This window comes from Colius striatus, chromosome 2 (assembly GCF_028858725.1).
Source record: "Colius striatus isolate bColStr4 chromosome 2, bColStr4.1.hap1, whole genome shotgun sequence".
Lineage (NCBI taxonomy): Eukaryota > Metazoa > Chordata > Aves > Coliiformes > Coliidae > Colius > Colius striatus.
This window is the reverse complement of record NC_084760.1, coordinates 59084620-59108799: the sequence shown is the minus strand read 5'-3', so window position 1 is coordinate 59108799 and position 24180 is coordinate 59084620. Positions and strand designations below refer to the sequence as shown.

Genomic DNA, 24180 nt, shown 5'->3' with positions numbered 1-24180 from the left:
AAAACTCAGGAAGCTGCAAACATCCCCAAGTAATCTATGTCAAGCAGCAAATATCTTCATTGGTTCTCACTGCAGTCAACAGTGCTGGCACATGAGAGAGACACAGAGGAGGAACGAAAATAAACTACATGGGAAGACAGAGGGAAGGAAACAGAAGAATCTGGCATTTCACTGATCTGCATGGGCAACTTCATCTGCTGTGACAAAATCCAGGTCCATAAATGGGATGCTGACTGTGAGAGCATGTGGCCTGTGAGCGTCAGGAGTGTTTAGGAAGAGAGCAGGCAGCAATAGTCAAGTTGTTCTTTCAAACACATGTCAACATTGAAATACACTGAGGAATTACTCCACACACCCCCTCAGGAACAGCTGGGTTCATCTGAGAATCCTGGGCACACACAAATGTAAGAGACGGCTCCAGTTCAGCTTTTATTTGTATTGTAGTACAATAAGAGTGCAATTTGAATGTACAAATATTGAACAAAATGTAAAAATATTATTTATGCAATGCTATGGAAGGAAATTAACAGAGCAATGCAACTTACTTCATACTGACCCTGTTTCACCTCATATTACGGCAGGTACCAGTCACCTACATGATCTGGAAGGGGCACAGAGAGTTCTTGAAATCTTAAGGAACTCCAGCCAAAGAACAGCCTAGTAAAATCTGTGGGAAGATGTAAAATTCTCCCAGCTCTGTAAAACAGAAATGCTCTGTTTGTTCTCAGCTCTGAAGGCTGAGCAACTGCCCACCACAGAGCTAAGAAGAGGGCTGCCAAAAATCTTCATCTAACTCTTCTCTCTCTTCTTATAGGAGTAGCATTCTGGAACAGTCCTCACTATACAGGTAGCTAGGCTTTCTCCCATTTAAAGTGCATCTGGTTTACATCTTACATACATATACCAAGTGCAACGGCTTTCCCTGACAAATCCTTACAACACTTCCAAGGAAGCAGGCTGCCTCACCCAAGTATCTGCTGGTGGCATCTGCAGCTAATGACTCAGTGAAACAAAAACACTTTAACCCTAGAACGTGATGCACCATGTGCCTCTGTCCCTCTATGCCATACTCATCTATAAATCAGATTTTCCACATAGGAAGTGGTTGGTGAAATCATTCTCCCACCATCATGAAAACAAATTTTTGCTGAATATGAAGCCAGAGTAGCAGTCCTAGCTTCAGCACAGTCTTCCTCCACTATACTGGAGAATGGCATGTGCAGATGTGAATGAATACCTTTTCTTTTTTGCTAACACCCTTACCTCAAAATACACCCATTTTCCTTCGTGTGCTGAAGGACCGTAGCAGGCTTCTGTGTAAAAGGCTGGGACTGTATTGTGCAGCATAATCGAAAAGTCTTCTATGAAGTCAAACTTTATTTTTCAGTTGCAATCTTCTCTATACTGATCTTTTGGTAAAATACATTAAAGATATGCTGGTGGAAAAACTCACATAACATTTTTGTAATCGTGCAAAAGTAAAAACATTCAGTTATCAAAAAAGCATAATAACTTCAACCCCCAACAAGGTTTGTTTTGTTACAAGCCAACAGACAGTTTTATAATCTGTAAAGTTATATGCTATAGCATAAAGTGTCACGTATGTAACATTAAGTGTTTTGTTTTTAAACTATGGCACAAATACGTATTAGCCGTAACAGTCTCATCTGGCTACCTGTAGCCTAATTTTTGGCTAATCAAGTTTTCATTTTGATAGTACAAAGTAAAAGCTTCTGACAAGTAAAATGGGTACATGAAGTAGAATCCAAGAATTCTTAGAAAATATTAACGTTCCCTTATATAATACAGCATAAATAATTAATGAAAGTTTTCTTGCTGTCCAGAGAAAGTTAGAGATCCCAACCATCCATGGAGAATTAGTGCCATTAGTTTGGTAAATAAGACTAGCTGACACGGTTGTTACACAGTACCAGTACTTTCTCAAAAGCTTGAACACTTCCCAGAAGGATTCAGATGTGTACTGGTTCTAGGAGAATATAAATAGTCCACCAGTGCTTAACGTACGTTTCTTTCTTTCTGAGAGTCCTTACCCAACAGTTTTTGCAAGTCCTTGTGCTTTGAATAAAACATGAGCTCCAGTGGAGAAAGCTGGCTTGAACACATTTTCCATTACCTTCAAAGTTCATTGTGTGAGTTTTTTTCTGCAGCTTTGAACATCAGAATGGAATTAAAGATTTTTAGGGCTGGTCCCAGTTTAATGCTCATTATTTTGACTATGTCTGATTGGGTCATTAGCAGAAATGCTTCTCCATCAATTTGCTTTAAAAGAGAAAACACACAAAGCTATTAATAGGTCTCATGGTGCAGCAGTATAGATGTTTCTGAAAACATGAAAAGAAAATTCCCAGCAATTTCAGACAGTGTAAAGGAACAGCTGAAACACTTCCAAATGCTTTCAGGACACCTTTGATTTCAACCCTTCAAGATAGATCAGCTATTCCAAAAGAACAGGATGATGACCTTCCTTCTGCTTGAAAACAACCGTCTGTCTAATTTTTAGCTAAAGAGTTCCTATTTTCATACCGACAGTGTAAAGTAAAAGCTATTGAAAAGCAAAGTGGGCAAATGAAGCAGACTTCAACTGTGCTGTAGCACTGCAATGTTTTTAACATCTTAGCTACTCCCTTTATGCAAGCCTCTATAATCAAGCTTTTGGATTTCACTCCCAGCTACAGAACTGGAAACCACTCTGGCCACCCCTTTCTGTTCATTAAATAGCAAATTAAAGCAAATTTGGTCTCGGATGTAAACAGAAGCCAGGCTACATAAAACTGCTGCCTCTTTGACACAAACAATGCATTTCAAAACAGTGAATATATTTTTCTGCCAGCTTGGTAGTGTTCTTATTTTAATAAACATTACAAGTACATATTCTCCTGTAAGCAAATCGCTCTGGCAGCAGGAGAGCTAAATCTGAACAGGAAGAGTTAAAGGCTTCAATGGGGTCAACACTTCTTGTGTAAGCTGCAGGCCACTTAGGTATCTACACAAAATTTTCAGTGTAATATGAGCAGGCTAGCCAGGCCTAAGAGCCAACTGTGGTTAAGTTAGGAGCACTGCTTAGGCTTAAAGATAATAACTTGAGACAAAAACAGTGTTAATTAAGTTTCTGTGGGACTAGAAGACAGGCTTTCTCAATCAGATAAGCTGCAGAGAAAGCCTACAAGTTACACCCCAGCACTGTAAGTCAAGAACTGTGCAGTGAGAACAGCACCACACAGTTAACTGCAATTACCTTCTACTCATTACATGCACAAAGCCAGACTGGATGGGCTCAGAACCAGAAGTGTGTGAACGTGAGGGTGGCCAGCTTTTTGCAGCATCTTAACATAAGCAGGATAAGGGTTCACTTCCACAGCAAAAGTTTGAGCCAGCACCTTCGACCTATTGAAAGACCTACTGAGGCCATCTGGCCTCACTGGGAGAGGTTTAGTTTACTACTCATACAGCCTGTGAGCTGAATCCTAAGGATGAGAAGTGTTTTGTTACACCTCTGAGAATGAAAGTGTTCAGGATTCATCCATTTCTGTGGCACTTTCCACCTGCTAACCTGATTAGCAGTAAGCCAACTTTTACTGATCTTGAATTCATTGGTGTGACACCCTAAGTGACACAGGGTGATCTGCATGCCTGCTGCAATTGTAAAATGTCTGATGCCTAAACAAGTGTGAAATGCCCAGAGATGAAGACTGTCAGTCCTGTGATACCCAACTGTAATAGTCATTACAACCTACAACACAGTCTGAAAACTTTTGTGGCAAGAGATTAGCTGAGCAATCTGTATGCATTTTCCTCAGAAGGTGCTTTCTCAAGTCTAAGTACCACAATTATTCTTCACTTGAAAGGCTGGCTGACTTGAGATATTAGACTATCAGTACTCTGCCCACTCAGGTGGTCTGACTGGGATAAACACCTCAACTATCCATTCTGTAAATCTGCGATCAAACAGCCTTAGTGAAACTAAGTATTAACAGAACTAACAAACCTCAGAGCAGAACAGAAAACGCCAACCTGGGTTATAAAGGCCTACTGTACCTAAAATCCCTATCACTTCCTAATGACAGCTTTGGGACAACAATCTTCTTGGATATTAGAAATGATATACACTTCATTCTGCTTTTTTGTATGTATTTTAAATGATGACATAAAATCAATCTTTCCACCAAGCTTTGTACTCTGCGTCTTTTTGAAATAAAACTCACTCACCTCATCTTTAAACACTTTGCCATGTTCTTCACATCCTGGTAAACTCCGTATAAATTCGGAAACCTGCCACCAAAGTATACAACAAAAGATGTAGTAAGATCAGTGGTTTCTTAAAATAGTCTTAAAGGCTGGCAATGATCAAAGCGGATTTTTTTAGCTATTGTTTTTACAAGCGCATGGAGTCATGTAGCTGGGTGTTTAAGGGCAGGATTCACAAAATCGGCAAACTAAAAGAGCACATGTCACTCTTGTCCACAGGACATCTAAGAGTGGGCTATGGCTACTCCCAAAATTATTCAGTTTATCCATGGTACATCCAGAATCATGGACCTTCTCCTGGTGAAGCACTTTTCACAAATCAAAATGGTTGCTGCCACCTTCTCTGTTCTTTAAAGTGCAGAGACTGGCAAAGCCTTTTTCAAAGTTTATGCTTTTTTCCTCTGGTAACAGGCGATCCCAACTAAAGAAAACTGCCTTAGTCATAGGTACTTCTGAAAGAAAAGCAAGGACTAGACCCTGCCTGTCCAAGCATTGTTACATATCTGAATAGTGAAAGGGCTCTAATCTTGACATCAGGTGTCATGGACTTACTGTATCCTTTGTCCATGCTGACCCCTATTCCATTCTTCCAGAATGTTTGTGTGGGTGCTAGATGTTATTAGCATAGACCTTGAACACCTGATCTGCTGGGCCATATATTTTTTTCCCCTTTTTAACCCTAGTGAATATATATACACACACATACATATCTATCTGCATCTGTAGCTATTTATACACATACGAATTAACATTTACAGATTCCAGAGCTGGATGGTAGCTGAACGGGCATTATGGGGATCTGTTACATTAGGCCTGACTCTCATCCTAATGCATTATCATTAACCCTGGGGCAAATCTAAAGCTCTGAATCAAACAAGACTTCAAGGGCAGTGGCAGTGAGATAAAAGATGCAGGAGAAACCTACCTCATCTGTACTCCACTTTGAAACTTTACTGGCTGGGATCCCAGCTACACTTGGAAGGAGCTTGCTCTGCTGTTCCCAGCGCAAGGGTAGGCCAGGGATTTGCAACTTGGAAGACACAATAACTGGCTGAGAAAGAAGTCTCTGTGTGTTGGGTTCTTCAACATCTTCAACACAAGGAAGCAAGAAACAAGCATTAAATCCATCAGTCGATGGGATCAGTCACAGCAAAAAACCATTCACTTCTACTGATATCTACAGGCATCCTTACACAAGCTGTAAAGTTTTGCTTGTACCAGAATTAGAGTGCCATGACTGTTCTTCCACTAGTATAACTGTGATGGTATCTTCTCTATATAAATGCAACTACTCTTTCATGGAAAAAGTCTCTTCCAACACAACACAATTCCACGCCAACACAGCTGTTGGCATACCACACCACAGGTCAAATAATTTAAAATATTTTGATATATCACACCCACATTTAATAGTTGCATGGTAGTAAAAGAAGTAACTTAATTCCAGGGTTGAGCTGTTCTATCTTCTTCAAAAACGGCACTGCACTGCTACAAAACTCCAAGTGAATCAGTTGTACAGTTTCAGCCCACACAACATTTATGCCTCATCCACAACAAAATGCTTTTCGGTTCCTCTAAGGAAAAAACACCCCATAAATGCCCACAGATTCTCTGCTCCCACTTTAACTGAGTATTTTATTTGGAAAATAACATTTAACTCCTCCATGCTGCTATGAGATTTTCTACAAAGTCATTTCCTTTTTTATCTCACTTAATCCATAATGGAAGGAATGAGCTCTCATCCCCCCGGCCTCATAGGTGGGAGGGTGGCTTCAGCCACATGCTGCTCTTCCTTCTGCCATCTGGAGAGCAGCAGCAGTTGCAGATGTGTGTAGGAGCGGAGAGTGAAAATGCATGCTTTGAGTGATGTCAAATTGTGTAAGGTGCGTTTAGATCCATTGTAAGTGCAAAACCAACATGTCTGCTACACACGGAATGCTTCCCCATTGCTGAGTAAAAATGTGGGAAACCTCTGGAATTCACTTCTGAACAACTAACAACCTATGTTTAATAGTTTAACAATAAGTTTAATAGTTTTAATATTTTAATAGCAAGGGCTGTCTGCCATATGGTAGTAGAAGACTATCTTCATCTTTTCTGGCACTCTCCCCCAAGTGATTTGTTTGTAAAAATTGATATTTGTTTAATAAAAGTTTGTAGTTGACATTACAGAACTCCTCACAGCTGCTCGGGAACTTAAAGAGCTGGCTTTTAGGACAGGCACAGTGTAATGGGGAACATGACAATGATCACAGAATCATAGAATGCATCAAGATGCATCAAGAAGAGTGCGGCCAGCAGGTCAAGGGAGGTTCTTCTCCTCCTCTAGTCTGTCCTGGTGAGGCCTCAACTGAAGTACTGTGTCTAGTTCTGGGCTCCTCAGCTCAAGAGGGACAGGGAAGTGCTGGAGAGAGTCCAGCACAGGGTCACCAAGATGATCAGGGGTATAGAACATCTTTCATATGAGGAAAGCCTGTGGGAACTGGGGCTGTTCAGTCTAGAGAAGAGGAGATCAAAGGGAGATCTTATTAACATTTATAAATATCTAACTGGTGGGTGTCAGGAGGTTGGGACATCCCTCTTTTCCATAGTAGCTAGCAACAGGACAAGGGGTAATAGGATGAAGCTGGAACACAAAACGTTCCACTTAAATACAAGAAAAAACCAATTTCACTGTGAGGGTGAGGGAGCCCTGGCACAGGCTGCCCAGAGGGGTTGTGGAGTCTCCTTCCTTGGAGGTCTTCAAGACCCGCCTGGACATGTTCCTATGCGACCTGATCTAGGTGACCCTGCTTCTGCAGGGGAGTTGGACTAGATGATCTCTAAAGGTCCCTTCCAACCCCTACTGTTCTATGATTCTATGAATAGTCCTTACTAACATGGCTTCATGGAATCACTCATAAATTCTTGTACTATTTTTGTTTGGGTCACTCATTTCTATTACAGCTCTATTCTGTTTCCATTTTGGGGAAGTTTTTATTATTCAGAGCTCTCTCTATCCTAACTGTTCTAGTTTTCACACATTTGTGTCTATCATCTAGGGCTTCTATCATACATCTTTGCAAGCACAAGAGGAGTGGTTTAAAATATATAACTTGACCGATGTAGGACATTTGCTTGTGATGTTCTGCTCTTCTAGCTTAACTTTTTGTTACTTTGAAGACTTAATCTTATTTTATTTCAATGTTGATCATTCAGAAGCAGTCTCTTGGTCATTTAGTAAGTCTTGTTAGCTTGCTGATTCAATTTTTAAATAGACTTTTAAATTTTTTTCTAGCATCATACTCTTATACTCTTGGAAGTCAGTTCCCTAAATGTCTGTTTATGCCTCAACTGTTATTGTTAAAATGTTCCCTAGAGCTTCTACTACTACTAAAAATCTCAGTGAGAAAGTAAAGAGGCTTGTGAGGCAGCAAGCATGTTGAATGTAAAGTGTATTTTACTGAACAGTACCTTTCTCATTTCTCCCTTGAATCCGCTCCCCATCTTCATCCTCCAATTTTTTCTTTCTAAGTAAGGCCTCTTAAAGAGTTGAAAATATTTAGCTATTTTTCTTGTTTTCCATTTGCAAAACATGTAACACACTAATACTGCAACATAAACAGCAGATGACAATACTGTGTGAAGAAAGTTCCAAGCAAACTGCACTCCATTTTTGCATGTATTTAAACATTTGTATACAGTGGAGCATAGAGGTACACACATACTGAGCAGCAGCAACGACAGCTAAGGTTACCTATCTATCCCATATACCTCCATTTTCAACAGTCTACACCTGTGTCAAATCCCAACAGTTCCAGATGAAAAATCTACACTGTTCATCTGTCCATGCTGTGTCTTTTTTGAAAACTTCAAGCAAACATAGGTCAGCTGGTTATGAATGAGGCCAGCAGAAAATAAGTTTGCTAATGTGACACTGCATAATGTTAAACCTGGCACTCCCATCTATTCACATTTGAGAAATCTAGTTACTGGAAAGGAATGCAGTCCGTGATACCTTTGAAGATGTGGGGAAAACGCCTCTACATCTCAGCCCGAGTCCTATCTGCCTCACAGCTAAAGACGAACTGCACAAACAGAACATGTAAAGTGCCAATCTACCCAACTAGATGGAAGAAAAAAAGAAATCTCCAACCCTGTAGCAGGTATAATCACATCCTTGACAAAAGGAAGTGTAGGTTTAGTGTGGGTAACTGCTTGCAAAGCACAGTATTTCGGCTACCATCTATGTGTGTAACTTTCAGAGATCTAAAAGGTCTCCCTACACTCAGGCTCTGGTATTCCTCACTCTGCAAGCCCTGCTTCCCATAGAGCAGCAATCTGTGTGGGCCAGAGGAAATACGTGATGTACTCCAACTTATGTCTCAATGTGGATATTCGAGGTGACAGTAACTTGAGTAATGTGCACCATGGGTTAGCCAGTTCCACCACAGAGCCACAAAAAGCTCCCTGAATCACATAAGTGAAGAAACAAAATCTGCTTGCCAGCTCCATGGGAGACAGCAGAGATGGATGCAGTAAGTTCACGTGTAACACTGATCACTGTTCTCTGCTGACAGTTTGCTTCAGCATCAGTCCACTTGTCTCTACATTCTTGCTCATACTTAATGACACTTCCTTATCCTTCTCCCTGAACCATATCTTCCTTAATTCATCTCTGTCTTCTTAGTGAGTCATCTTCCAACATAACTTAACCTAATGTTTCAAAGAAGCTAAATGGCGAACATTTTCTGGCATTAAGAGACCATTAACACTATTTATTCCCTCCTGCATATTACGGCTTCTAGCATCTATCAGGATTTTAAACACAGAATTTGTGTCTGTAGAAAAGCTACTATGAAGAGGCCATGATGTCAGAGATGTTCTTTAGCTCAAAATAATCTTTCTCAAAAACAAAAAAAGAAGACAGCAGTACAGGCTTATACAGAATCAGCAGAGAACTGGTCAAGTGAATATGGCAAAAGCAGGTTGAAAAATAATAGCGTACGTGATGTGCAGAAAAAATAGAGCAACAAGCACAGGTACCAGCCGTCACAGCTCATAAAAGTCTGCACATCCATCATAATTTTAGCTTAAGTCTTCCATGACTATAACAGCAAGAACTTAATGATCCATTTTCATCCTAAAAATTATTACCACACATTTAAATAAATGATAGCACAAAATTATGTGTATAAAAAGGAGGTAAAATAGATAACTATGTTATATCATTAACATAAGGTAGTGTTCTAGTTTTATGAATGTAATTATGCAAGATCCTACACAGAAATGTATCCTAGTGTTGGTGAAACCTTATTCAAACCACCAGTTCTGCCAAACTCAAAATACTTCACAAAACTTTGAACAAAAAAACAATTGGAGACAATTTAAAATGCCCCAAACTGTTAAGATTCTGATTTTTTGTGTGAAACAGTATGTGTCCATTCTGCTAAAACAAAATACTTCAAATGACCAAAACCTCTATTTTGTTCATCTATTTTAGACAGATTATTCTTTTACTTCTTCATTTTCTCCAGATTTCTGAACTAAAACATGTTTCAAAACACCGTTAACCTGGATTTTGCACAGCTTTTGTAATAAATGGAATCTTTCTTGCTTTACATGCTCTTTAGACTGCCACTTATATCTGTAAAACGCTGTCTGACAAATGAGGTCTTAAGACAAAAGAAACGTATCAGCAGTTAACAAAAATAAACTATTACTTTAATTTTATCTCAAGTCCTAAAGAATTTCCCTAGTTTTACATGTATGAGCTCACTCAAAAAAAGGTGAGAAAGACAGTCCTTAAAGAACCAGTTACTCAAGTCTCAATATTTTGATAAAAGTCTTACAAATTTTGTGTTGCACAAAAAAAATCCAAACCAAAACGTAACCTATTGAATTATGAAATCAAGACCTTTAGCTTCTCATTGAATTTTCACTAGTTAATAAAATTATTGCAGCAAAAGCTGCACTTAGTTCAGTAATTAGCCTAATATAATACATTTCACACATGCAAAATATTTATCAAACGTAAGACGATGATTCTGGATTTGTTCAGTCTTTTTTTCTAAACAACAAGGATAAAAAATGAACAATGAACAGCTAGCTCAATCTATCCAACTGGATCAGTGAACAGCCAGGAACTTTGACACAGCAGCACAAGCAGACACATAGAAACACTTAATCAAAGAAAAGTTTGTGTTGGAAGAGAACCTTGTAGACCGTATGATGCAACCTTCTGTCAGGAGCAGGGCACTAGATTAAGTTATCCAGGGCTCTGGATCTCTTAACCAAGTCCTAAATATTTCCAGCAAGAGACATCCCACCTATTTTCTGGGCAGCCTGTCTCAACTGTTCCCATGGGGAGAAGCTTCCTTCTTTTATTCGGACAGAATTTTCCCTGAAGCAACTTGAGGCCACTCCTGCTTTTCCCTACCACTGTGCACCCTGGAGGAGAGAGTGCCTCCACCTTTCCTGTAACTATCTTTTACTTACTGTAGGACTGTGACTAGATTCCACCAAGCCTTCTCTTCCCTAATTTTGTTTAAGCCTTTCTTCATATGCCAAGTCCATCCACCCTAATCAAGATTACTAGGTGACTGAAGGACTTGACTGGACAGTTCTCAGTTTTTCCATGAAATAAGAATGATAAGTCACCTCACTGTAAAACTTGTAAGAAAGGGCTCATTCTACGTATGAGTTGCTGGAAAGTATCAGACTGCACAACAGATTGAGGTTGGGTTGGGTAAATCATCTTAACCTTGTATTACGCCTCTAACATGAAAATGTTTTAATTTTCTTTCAATATACTTCTGAAGCAATAAGTGAACATTATACCTTTACAATTCTGACTGGTTTAATGAACTACTTTTAATAGTCAGTGGAAAAATATTCTCAAAATGAAACTTTTATACCAGTATTCATTTTGCACTCATCTTTACAACTGCAATAAAGTTCTTGGCAAAACCTTTGAAGATTACAAGATAAAGAAACACGGTCTAAAAAGTGTTGCTGTTAAGAAACTTCCAGGCAGGAACAGTGAATGTGGAATAAAAGTAGCAATGTAGTTTCATGACGAATTTCAAGGAACGTTGTGCTGCTTTATTTCTGTGGATTTTTAATATGAAACAAATGAAGTAGTGCCAATATACCTTTAATTTCATTTGAAATGAGCAGCTTATTTTCCATCTCTTCTTCACACTCTTCTTTCTTTATGGAGTCTTTTGTTTGTAGTACTCCACTGAGGAAAAGAAGATGTTCATTTTTTATTAATACATAATAAAAGTCACCGAGCATGATGACATCTCTTGCTAACAATGCTTTTAACACACCAGGACTCCCACACAAAGGATGCTGCATCATCATAAAATAAAAAAGTGAGGACCTAATTTCTGACTTACACCAATGGCATAACTACTGACATGAATTTTGCAATGAAAGCTCCAGAGTAGCATAAACTAAGATTATGTACATTTTATCAACACACTTGACTTCATAAATGAAACTGGAAAATACACAAATGAAGGCACTGGATGTGTCCACAGCAGAACATAGGAAGAATGAAGAACACATATAGAGCTGCATCTCCTTCAAAGCCTTACTGATTATCCAAGTCATTTCTTGAGCTGTTTGAAATAACATCTCCTCCCTGTTTCTCTCCCTAAACTTCATCTCCACTCCATCTGAACTCAGATACTGTCACACTGCACTGTTGTGTAGTTGTAAATGATCCCACTGCAAATACCTGTATTGTTTTGTTACCGTTTTTGCATTACTTCTTTTCCAGATAAAAGAGTCTTTGCTGCCTGTGGCCTTCAGCTTTGCCAGCCTAAATATTTGCAAAGAGCAAAAATGAGGCAACAGCAGTAGAAAGAACTTCTCAAAGGGAGGTGGGTGTATTTGCATCTTAAAGTCTGCCACTAGTAAGTTCCTTTTCAAACTCTGCCTTCAGAAAGTAATTCCAGCCTTATTACAGAAATGAAGCTTATATGAACTTGCTGACATGTATTTATTTCCTTCTGCTTTTAAAAACTTGAGAACACTTTGGCCAATTTTTAATCAACTAGTACAGATGCAGAGCTCTTAGAGGTACCATAATGAACATTTTCTAAAAGTAGGAACCATACAGAATAGATCTTAAAGCCAAGAGTATAAGAAAGTCCACTACGTGAACTCATGACTTACTGTCTATCAAAGAAGTCAAAAAGAAATCTTTTAGAAGTGGCCCAAACATAGATAAGAAGCCAAACTAGAGCTAACACCTTGTTAGACGTCAAGATTAGCTAGCCTCAAAACACAAACCCACAAATGAAACATGCCTGTGTAATTCCATTTATACTATTAAATATTATTTATACCATTAAATACAAGTAAGACTTTGGGGAAAAAATCAGCGAGGAGCTGTAAGTTTGTTGACATCAACAGAATTATATTTAACACACAATTAATGGCACAAAAGGAACACAACAGACTGGAAGATCCAGCATTTTTAGTACAGTAGGACACAAATAATAGTGGTATGATAACCAGTGCAAGTGGAACATATACAGTGGGCATGTCTTCCTGTGCCATAAAGGACTTCTCCATAGTACCTTCCTCAGAATTATCACCTGCATTTATGAAAACATATTTTCATAATATCTACAAACACACTAAAGTAAGATGCTAGATAATGTTACTGATTACTGTAATTCTACATAAGGAAGAGACGTCATCAAAACCTATATTTTTGAGGATGATCTTCTTAGCAACACACATCCAGAAATTTTATCTCACCAGTTAAATACAAGCTAGTATCATGAATTGAAGGTTTTGGGGAAGGGGTTGGAAAATAAATTAGATTTTCTTTCAAGAAGTAGTACCATTTGATTCCCAAGCCTGAGTATTCACCTTTCTTCACTGTAAATATTTCCAGTGGAATTTCTGTGACATTGAAATTCTTTTGTTACTCTGAAGATAGTATAAAGATACTTTCACACTAAAATCGTATATGCTGTAGGCATGGAATTTTTCACTTGAATTTTAGTCTCAGGAACATTCCAGAGGGTGAGGTTGCAGTTTTTACATGCATATTTTTGCAGATAAAAATGTTCTAGTGTAAATATTTGTATGCAGATACTAGTTAAAAAAAAAAAAAAAGAAAGAAAAGGAGTAAGTGGAACTGGTAATTAGCTGAATATCACTTAGATTTACACAACAAAATAAACCTCTTGGTTGGCTTCATATATGATTGGTTTCTCAATCAACAACTTCTATGAAAAAAAGATTAACTGGATTATGAAGGTATACACACAACTGTACGGAAGTCAAATATAATTAAATTCACCCTATGAGCTCAGCAGCTAAAGAGCACACAAGTATATGTGTCTATATCTTCAATTATGCATGTATACTTTGAATACACTTCTAAAATGGTCCACTGGGTATTGCAATAACCAGCTGCTCAATAGCAGTTCACATATACCTCGTGTTAAACACTTTTTCATGCCTTTTTCAAAGGAAGCTTATTCAACAAGTCCTCTCTGACTATGCTGGATACAAAAAGAATGTGGAAAGCTAGATAATAATATGCAGATAGTCATCAGCGTATTCAAATAGTTCCAATGCAAACTGCAAATCCCCTAGGTTGTTCAAAGTTGGCATGAGGCTGTTATTCTCTCAATTAAAATAACTCAATGCAGTGAACAGATAGCACACATTGTTTATTTTAAGTCTTTATAAAGATAACACTCTCTAAAAAATGAAGACCAGAAAAACTGTTCTTCCATTGATTTTAAGAGATAGTACAAAAAGTCAAAATTTATTTTGAAAAAAAGATTAATTTACTACAACTATGGTTGAAATGATGAATGGCAACTATTATTTAACACAAGTTATTTCAAAACTGCACGTTAAACTATCTTCTTTTTTTGCTGTTTAAATTCACTTGGGTATGACCAGTGAATGCCATTTACTTGTGGTATATAAATTATATCAACACTGCTTCCTGTTCCTACTACATCTTTATCAGTGTAACTTCAACAGTATGACCTGACTGAAATAATAGACTGTTCTAAAGAAAAGCTGACCAATTTTACAAGGTGTAAAAAGTTATCCATTAAATTTAATTTAATTTTATTTCTTATTTATAGCATAGGTTTTTGGAAAAAAGGAAACAATAATAGTTCAGAAAAAAAACCAATCTAGTGGAAAAAGGAAGGAAAATTGTAAACTACTGCCAGATCTGGTTAACCCAATTTGGAAAAAAGTTTTTCAAAAACCACTGCAGAAGAGGTAATTGATTTTTAATATAAGAGTTAAGTTAATTGTCAGCTTTAATGTGAAGTATTTACCATATAACATTAAGTCTCCAAAGTCTCTTAAGACACTATTATTACAAACACAGTTCATATATTATGAATACATGATAATGCAGCTGTCATAAATATACAAAAAAATACACTTCTTGTTCCAGAGTTTTCTGTATGAAAATGGCCAACAAAGTAATGCACTGATACTGCAACTAATTAAAAATGTAGGGAACCCTACTGCCTCACATATCCCACCTTTTTTATCTTTTTAGTTTTGAAGATAGCCTTTTTACTATCATTTTCCAGTGCAAGCTTGAAAACTCTTTCATGTAGTTCTATGTCAAAAAGATATTCCAAATCCTGTGAGTTAAGAAATCACTTTTCATTTTAATATCTATGCACTTATCTGCACATATTCTCTTTTCCAATTTGCATTTCTTATTTCTTAAATGCATTGTAACACTCACTTCCCTCCTATTTTTAATATAAAGAGAGCTGAAAAACTTCCATATTCTTCCTCACAGCCTCCAAGAGTTCCTTGAAAAAATCACTGTACTGCATTGCCTGGTAAGTTGCATTTTAAACTGACATACTTCACATAACCCATACTTTGAAGGAATTGATAGTTACCCAGGTGTCTTCTTTTCTTTTACATCACATAACAAGGGCTTCTTGCATGGAGAGTTACTTTCTACATCTTCTTGCTTAGTTGTTTCTGGTACAGTTTTCCCAGATGATCGATTGTGAGGTGAAGATTTCACACCTACATGACCAGGGCTGGGACATTTTCTGTCACTGTTTAAAAGAAATTAACAAAATGTTTTAAATATATTTTCTTTATGGGTAAAGAGTCATTAGTGTAATTCAAGATACACAAGGGGTTTGTTTGATTATTTTAAGAAATATACAGAAGTTTTTTACTTGCCACCAACTAAATCCTATAGCTGGGATTTTCAGAAATTACAATACAAAACTCTCTTCCCTACAAAATCAAAAGTAAAGCACTTAGGCAATTTAAAAGGAATTACCTAACATTATTTTTGACAATAAGCTATTCACTTCAAATATTTGTAACACAAGAAAACTCTGAAGTACCATTTTCCTCCTACCCCTTCCCTGCCAAGATATATTGCTGTACAGTCAGGTCTCTTTAAAAATGTTATGCAGTCTCTTAATTGGGACAATGGAAAAAGTAGCACTTAACACAGTTCTGCCATAGAGAACACTGCTCAAACTGTTACTGGCTTCACTGGGATGGTACCTAGGCTACCTGTCAGATGGTAATTAAGTTACTTCAGATTTTTACAACCTTACACTTAATAGGAAAAATCAAACCAGGCAGTGCTCTTTGACAGCTGAATATTTCACATTTTCACATTCACATTAATGTAGCCGTTTAAAAGAACAGGAAGTCTCTCTTCTTTCCCTTTCCTTCTTAAATTCTACTTCCCTACAGCCCAAAATAAGCACTGGAGTTGGTGTGTACAATTTGTGATAGAAAAGCATAATCTTGGTACCACATTCCTTTGTTTTTTCCCAGTGTTCCTGCTAGAAGCTTCAGCCACAGATTTTAGCATAACTCTTATAAAATTCACTCCTAGTAATTTGATTTTGCACTCCCCCACTAATGACAGAATTTATAGTGGCTATTCATCAAAGAGCAACATTAATTTACAGTCATGTCAATAAGGCCACTCCAGCAAACAAAAGAATCACAAATAAACAGGAAACTTTCCTAACTGAAACCAGCTGGCAAATAATCAATTTTAAATTCCAATTAATCACTGAGTGGTTCAGGTAGTTACACTGAAGATGAAATTGAACATTTGTTAAATCATACATAGTAAAATCTGTATCAGTCTTTGACAGCTCAGTGACCTTTTCGATAAGCACTGATGAAACCATTTCTTTCCTGCATGAAAATGCAGATAAATAGGCCTTAAACAAGTCAGCCATTACACAACTACAAATTATGTTGCAGAACACTGAAATATAAGTACTGCTGTTAGTCACGGACATCGCTTCAATTGCAATTACTTGATTACAGGAGAGGTGGATCTTTCACTTGCTTCTACTTTTCTGTTTCTGGGGACCGGACTGGCTGCAGGCATCTCCCCACTCAACCGGTCAGGAAAGAGGCTTTCTTTGTTCAAGTTCATCTCTGAATACGGGCAGCTGACTGCACTAAAAGTTGAAGAAGAGAAATGCTTCCTTATTCTCAAGACATTTTACTGACTTCACTCGGTTCAAACAAAATGACATCAGAAACCAGTTTTGTAGAAGAAGATGCAATCAATTAAGATTAGGAAAAAATGCAGTTGTCATACTTCAAAATGTTAACAAACCCACTGATTAAAAAACTTCATGCTAAGTATTTTTCACATTTCCTTAGTAACTTACATGACAGAAATTGTATTAATTTATATAACAGCATACATTCTGAAAAATTGTGTGATGAATGTTCAGCCTGTTCCCTCATTTCATTAATGGTATTTTACACATAAAATACCGTGCCTTTGACTATACCCACCTCTCGTCAAATAAAGCCATAATCCCATGGTTACTTTTCCTGCTAAGGAGGGTGTTTCTATTATGTAATGTCCACACAGAAGCTGCATGTCAAGGGCACAGTATGAGGAATGCCCCATCTTTGTAAATTCCACTTTGGGATATTCCATTAAAAAACTTCTATTTTCAGTGTCTTTCGTGTCATTCAATACTCCCTATTTCACTACACTACAACTAGAAAAAGAGAGAATTTGACATTGTGCTGTGATAATGACTATATTACTCTAACAAATGCAAAAGTCATATCTCTTACAAGAGGTAGGAAAAGGAAGAACAGTAACACAAATCACGTTGGGCTGAACTAGGATTTTGTCTTTAGAAGAACACAATGCAATGTTCAACTGATCAGGCAGGCTACCTAGTCACACTTGAAAGAAAGTATCACAAATTATGAAAGGTATATATATGCCACAACAGCATTTTTAGCTTTCAAATCTCTAGTTCAGATATAGGAGAGGCTGTACTAAATATAATGTTCTATGCCTAGTTCATGAGCCACGACACTAACTATAATCTAAAATTATGCTTTCCTACTCACTTCTATTATTGTAAGGACCTATACAACGGTAAAATGTAAAAACCCCACGTGCTGGGATTTTGTTTATTTTCTTTTCAGGAACTTAATGATCTGCCTTTCCATCAACTACTGTAATGTTGTATTTGTTTCACTGACTGTTACATGCATTATTTCCGAACAAAAGTGTGTAATAGAAACAAATCTACCTTGCCAGCCATAAGCTCTGCCACCTCCAAATTATAAACTCTAGACAGAGAGTCAACAGATTTCATTATAATGTTCAATTTACAAAGCATATCATAAAAAAAGGCCTTTTATTCAAAATATGACATACTTTCTCCTTTTCCTTTATCGATGAAGCTTTGGATTCACAGCATGTATGAATCCACTCCTATCACAAGACTGGACCAATACTAGTAACCTAATTTTGATCTTACCAACATAAACAGAAACTTGGTGGAGATTTACATTTCTCTCAGAATTAGCATAAATGGAGAAAACTCCTTGAGGCTATACAGGACAAGTATGCTATGTTATTGACACAGGAGTCCAACAGCATGCCTGAATTTGTCAGACAGTATCAAGTATCTTGACAGCATCTTGAAAACAAGACAGTATGACCCCCCCACCTCCCCACTTCAATCTTTGTTTAGCTGTGCTGAACATGCCAAGCAGAATATGATTTCTGCTTGTCTAATCAACATGAGATCTCTGTTTAAGGCTACTCTAAGCAGATGGTGTTCCACAACAGTCTGTACACAGTTTCAAGGACATACAGCCATCCAAACCCAGAGGATCTACAGAGGACAATTATCTTTGCTTCCGAGGGTGTTAGTCCCAGCAACCCCTCTGAGATAAAGGCACTGAGGTTTTTGGCATGAGAACCTCACATCCAAAGTTCAATTAGCAGAGTATGACACGGTAAACCAGTGGCTGGGCTCTAAAACACTACACTTGCAGTAAGTTTGGTTGTTTTACTGAAATCATTTTAAAGAAGCAGAACAGAATATATAAAGAAAAAATTAACTTCAAACATTTAACTTTTATTTCTGATTTCACCTAAGCAGAAATTGGCATTTAATATTTCTTTATATAACTCTACTTACATTTATTATTCAACCTACTATTTTTGTCTGTTTTAGGACTAGTGTCCGTCAGGTATCTTAAAAGAACAAAATACCATGAACTGAAAGATGGTTAAGAAAAGAGGAACATCAGGAAACATGAGAAGTTGTTTTATAGTCTCTATGCTTTATATTGCTGCATCTATCACAATGATGTTTTTTTCCCTTTCAAATGAACTACAAGATGAAAGATACAGGCTTCTATTCACAAAAAGGTTTTAAGGATCCAGTGCTAGTGGGATTTCAGTTCTTGCTGTGATGAACTCATACTACTGTGATGAAATACAGTTATCAGAAATTCAGGAGTACTTTGGTTAATCTCAGTGCTGCCATTCCTATAAGGCAAGGCATGTAATCTTCTTTTTGCTTGCTATGCTCGCAGGTGTGTTTTAAGGCTTAGTGTTTTTAAGCAGTTAGAGAATCTGCAAATACAGTTTCATCTGGCATAGGGCTTCTGTTTAACACCACCATTAAGATGTTTTAAATAAAAATCAATAAAAAGCCTCAAAATTCACTCCTTCATTAGAATTTGCCTTTTTATATACCACCTTTTTCTTTAGCATTTTCTGGAAAAAACAGAAGTTAACATTAGATTCAAAGGAGTTTGTAATTAATCATTTGTGTCATTTTTTTAAAAACTTCTTGATACCCCTTTGATCATTTGAGAAAACAAAAAAAAAAAACCTTCAAGGTTTCCAATGGTTTCTTTTTTTCAACAAAACCCAGCATGAATGAACCTGTGTATGAGTTACATAGCTTTGGATCAATCAGTAAATCCTCCTGAATCCCAATGCCTCCAGCCTTCAGTTCACTTTAACTTGACTACTACAAAGAATAAAAAAAATAATTCTGTAACTCCTACATAACAGAAGTATTTTATTTATACAGGAATATAAGTTTTAGAGACATCTCAAGAGCTCAGAAGTCTTTATGTTTAGGTTATTTAATATTAAACTAGGATTTTTAACTCTCCTGTCAAACTAATCTAATTCTCTAGCTTGCAGTTTTCCATAGCACGCTACTTTGAAAACAGCGTAAGTTCAAAAGTCAGTTTCCAAAATCATCAGATGTCCTTGACTTGGAGGTACCAAGGTCTGCCAGAGGCACAAGGAGCATGGCAAGCAACGGAAGCAGCAGCAGGTACCCAATTTGAAACCTCTGCTATATATCTGACAGGGCTGTACACCCTCCAGTGCTGCTTCCTGGATTTTAAATCAGTCCAATGTGAAGATATATGCAATTACAACCTGAGCTGCTTCAGTAGGCTCAGTTCATGTTTCAATAAACAAATATTCATATTCACATCACCTGACCCCCACACACAGAAGAGTAATCAGCCATCTAAATGCTGAAGGATCAACACAGAACAGCAACTAGTTATCTGCTGTACACTTTGCATCCCACTGATATGGCAGCAGAGTGGCTGGTGATACTCATGTCCACAACGCAGTTTTCTGATTAAAGGGAGCCACTGTTTCCAGAGTCCTGAGTGGGCTGAACAAAAATTGAGTATTAAAATACGCTCCTCTTTTCACCAAATCAGTAAAGACCAACAGAGAAAAAGCCCAACACACCAATTACTACTTTTTGTATACTGTTTTGAAAAATTGCTGGGATGACAGGTCTGGGATTTTCAAGTGTTTGAAGCCACAGACAAGTGTTCTGGTTTAGCTGCACTGGTTGGAGAAGTCATCAACTGCAGCTTCTCTTTGCCTTTCAGATGCAGGTTATTGCCAAACACTGCCAGGGGATGAGGTTGCATGGCAGCTTCAGGCAAATTTGTCCAGATTTGCTCAAACTGTCTTCCTTGATGGTTTAAACAAATAGATTTGACCAACTGATGGAACAGACTTCACCTAGAGCAGATGACCGCATCTGCTGGTAGTGACACAGGATTAGTCAGAAACCTCCAGCAAAAAGGTCTGACAAAATTAGGGTGATTTTTTTTTAATTTTTTCTGCTGAATCTTTGTTAAGTGATGTCTTGGCTTCATGAAATCATTTTTAACTAGTTTAGAATCAAGTGATGCAAATATTCTCTTTCACAATTTACTATGCATATTTATCATTCAGGCATTATTTTTCAGAAGAAAGCTGCTTCAACAGTCTAAACCAGACTCGAAAGTAGCTTGCAATACATCTGGCTGGGGCTTACGACCTTACATAGAACACAAAGTGAAATCTGAGACTAGCAAAAAAATCAGATGAGCATCAGTTCACAAACATTGATCAAACAGATGCAACATCCTGCTGAGCTGAGTTTGCTGTGTTTCCACACCGCTGTTCTCTTACAATATAGCCTCCACTATGGCATGCTCAGTTTATTTCAACTTACAAAAAATGCATGTAAAATAAAGAAAAATCTTTATTCATGGAGAGCTGATCCATAACACTAATGACCTGTTTACAACTGACCACTCTGCATTACTTCTTGAACTTGAAAGTTATTATATGTATTAAACATCAGGGAGCACACAATTCACAAACATCAATAGGTGGGTGATCTGCATAATGCTACTAACCTGTACATCAGTCTCAGCTTCAACTACAGCAGAAAACTCTAGGCAAACTGCTAATAGATACCAAGGCTTTATTAACATCAACTTTTCCAAAAAGTAAACACTTTAAACCCACTACACCAAGGCTTTCATCTGGTTCCTAAGGAACAAGCTCTCAAAATTATTACAGAACTACTTAACATTTTAAATTATATATTTTTTTCCGGTGCACAGGCATTTATGCTGTAGATAGACATTGTATCTCATCATGAATAGAAAGATAAGCATGGTGAAATACATTTCAAGGCTGCCAAGACAAAAGAGGACTGCTACCTGATGTGGACAATTACACTGATTTCAAAATGTTAATTCAGGAAAGAGCGATGATACAAGGTTAGAATTTTTGGGGTGATCTAGATCCTCAAGTCTGAAGGCTCTAGATAAATAACAAATATTCTTTTGCCCAGAAACACTTGAGAAAAAAACAATATTAGCACAGATATGGTAACCAATATAGTAAGATACTTAATAGTGTTAATTTATTTGCTGTGAAACAGCAAATACCCATCTTATTATCAACAAAATCTCTTTTGTTACATATTTATCTCCCAGAACTACCAGTTAATGTGCAAATAACAGGACTGTTAAGATGACAGTAAAAATAAAACACAATAGACTGTCATGAGTTTATTCCTTTTCTTAATATTCAGGATGAGTAACTACAACAACTTTAAATACCACGGAAAATTGAGTTACAAAAGCAATGGCTACATGAACAAACTAACTAGACATACAGCTCTTACTCATCCATTCCCTGGGAAACATTACAAGTTTTAGTGACAATGTTTAGAGAGATCATAAATTTAAAACTTTTCTGACATCTTCACTTAGTGCTTCTTTTTAGTCACTTTTTTTTTTTTTAAAGTTTCGGCCTTGGACTAAGAATGGGTATATTCACCTAAGTAATTGAGATAGTACATACTAAGGAAGTTAGTTCCCTGAACTGGAAGTTATTGCCTTACAGATCAGGTGGATTAATAATAATCATACAAGACTCAAGTCTACTGGAATATGAAATGAAATGTGTTTCAAGCTAAGCAGTCAGGAAGCTTTTTAGGCAAGTCTAGTTTACTTCATATTTGCAGTGGACTAAGAACATGAATGTAGTAGGTTACCATATGTTAACTGAAGAATGGTAGCCTTTTAAGTAATAACTTGATTGTTTCAGGAGTTATTGTGATAACTGACTACAACAAAGCTTCTTAAAATAGAAGGTAGAAAAACTTAAAAAGAAAGAAAAAGAACACATGCAGGAAAAGATAAAAGGAAAAGAGTGAGAACAGCCTGAAAGACAGCAATGCAGCATACTATATCACGACATCACCACAATTCATACTGCGACAGGTTTTGTCACTGAAGCTAACCTCACCATGTCCCTTCCTAGCAATAAAGCTTGTACTAGCATCAGGGGTAGTTCTGCCTCCTAACCTCACAAGCACATTGCCTCTATTGTAGACAGGAAAGACTTGCAGAAAAAAAGATGTCTTTTTGCACACTAAACGCAGTGAGATTTGCTGTCAGGTGTCTTTGTTAGGGATGAGTCAGCCACCAAAACCTTGTCGTATAATTCTAACCAACGGGACATAGTTCTCCCACTGAAAACATGAAAAGATTGCAGAGCTAACTCTTGGATCACAGTTGTTTAATACTATACTTTAAAAACCTAAATAGACAAATAACCAAAGAGCAGATCTCTAAACATATAAGAGCTGAAAGCACAAAGTGGTATGACATTCAAGGATCGTACAACTGTAATGGGAAAATTCCATGAAAACTGGAAGCTCTACTTTGATGAAAAGGGAATATCATGATATTTATGATACTTAATTCTCACCTTAAGATGTTACATTAACTGTGTATCTCTTACTGAAATATTAAGAATTCACTTCATACTGTAAATATTTTTTAAATTATAAAACTTTGACTTAGTAAATGTTTCCCACTTACTTTGTCAAGGTCTCTCTGTACTTTTCCATGCTACTGCCCTACCTGCAACTCTCTAGAGCAGCTTGGGATGGCCACATTTCTGTATTATATTTCAGAGGGTGTTCAACAAAAGCTTCTTTAGAAACAACAGGTACAGACAGCAAGTTGTTCAGGCTGTCATTTGGGAATACCTCAAATGGAATTTCCTTTTCAGCATTTTTCCAAGCTGACAAGCAAATCTTCACCCCTACCAACCCAGCAGAACAAAAACATCCAAGCCATAATAAAATTAGTGGCCTCATATTTCAAAAGGTTCAAAAGTTGTTGCTTTATACATATCTATCTGTAACATTTTGCAATGTGACCAGCAAGGAGAGAAATCCTCATAGGAACAAAACAACGAGTAGCTGAATCTATCAATTGTGACAAAAAATGATGTTCAACAAATCTTCTCTCTTTACACAGCGGTGAAATGAAGTTACAGGGTGCTAATGGTTATTTCTGCATGCTCACCATAGCAACTGGAATCACTGCATATCTAGGTTTAGAAGATTTCAATTTTTTTCCCAGCTTGGATCTGTTTTGTTGTGAACAGCAATTATAAAAAACCCATGTGCACACATCAGCCAACTGAAAAAATAAAATCAGTGTTTCATAGCACATACCTATGATGGCCGATATGTCTTGCTCTTTTAATGTGCCCAACTCCTTTACATCCTGCTGTGGGACACCCTCCATGCTCTAAAGCTTCCACCAATTCCAAGGGACCTGCATATGAGATTAAAATAAGTATCTAATCTTTAAAAGTTATATAAATATGCAGGAATATCAGAGTATTATAGTAAACACGAAGAAGAAATAAGAAAACAAATCTTAATTTGGAAGTACTTTAAAAATGCACCGTGTAAACACAAGATGGAGGTTCAAAAAACTTAATTCATGGAGGAATAA

General features: G+C 37.2%; 1 protein-coding gene across 7 annotated transcripts in view; it reads right to left on the bottom strand.

Moving 5' to 3' along the window:
- Positions 1 to 405: 405 nt before the first annotated feature.
- The window catches only part of L3MBTL3 (L3MBTL histone methyl-lysine binding protein 3), an 80688-nt gene continuing 56913 nt past the window's right edge, over positions 406 to 24180 (bottom strand). For all 7 annotated transcript variants that reach the window (XM_061990685.1, XM_061990683.1, XM_061990687.1 and 4 more), the window contains exons 16-22: positions 23895 to 23997; positions 16575 to 16721; positions 15168 to 15332; positions 11400 to 11488; positions 5192 to 5355; positions 4228 to 4290; positions 406 to 2280 (exon numbers count right to left, since the gene is read on the bottom strand). In XM_061990685.1, the coding sequence (XP_061846669.1) occupies positions 2137 to 2280; positions 4228 to 4290; positions 5192 to 5355; positions 11400 to 11488; positions 15168 to 15332; positions 16575 to 16721; positions 23895 to 23997 (875 nt within the window). In that variant the 3' untranslated portion in view covers positions 406 to 2136. The remainder of the gene's footprint in view (positions 2281 to 4227; positions 4291 to 5191; positions 5356 to 11399; positions 11489 to 15167; positions 15333 to 16574; positions 16722 to 23894; positions 23998 to 24180) is intronic.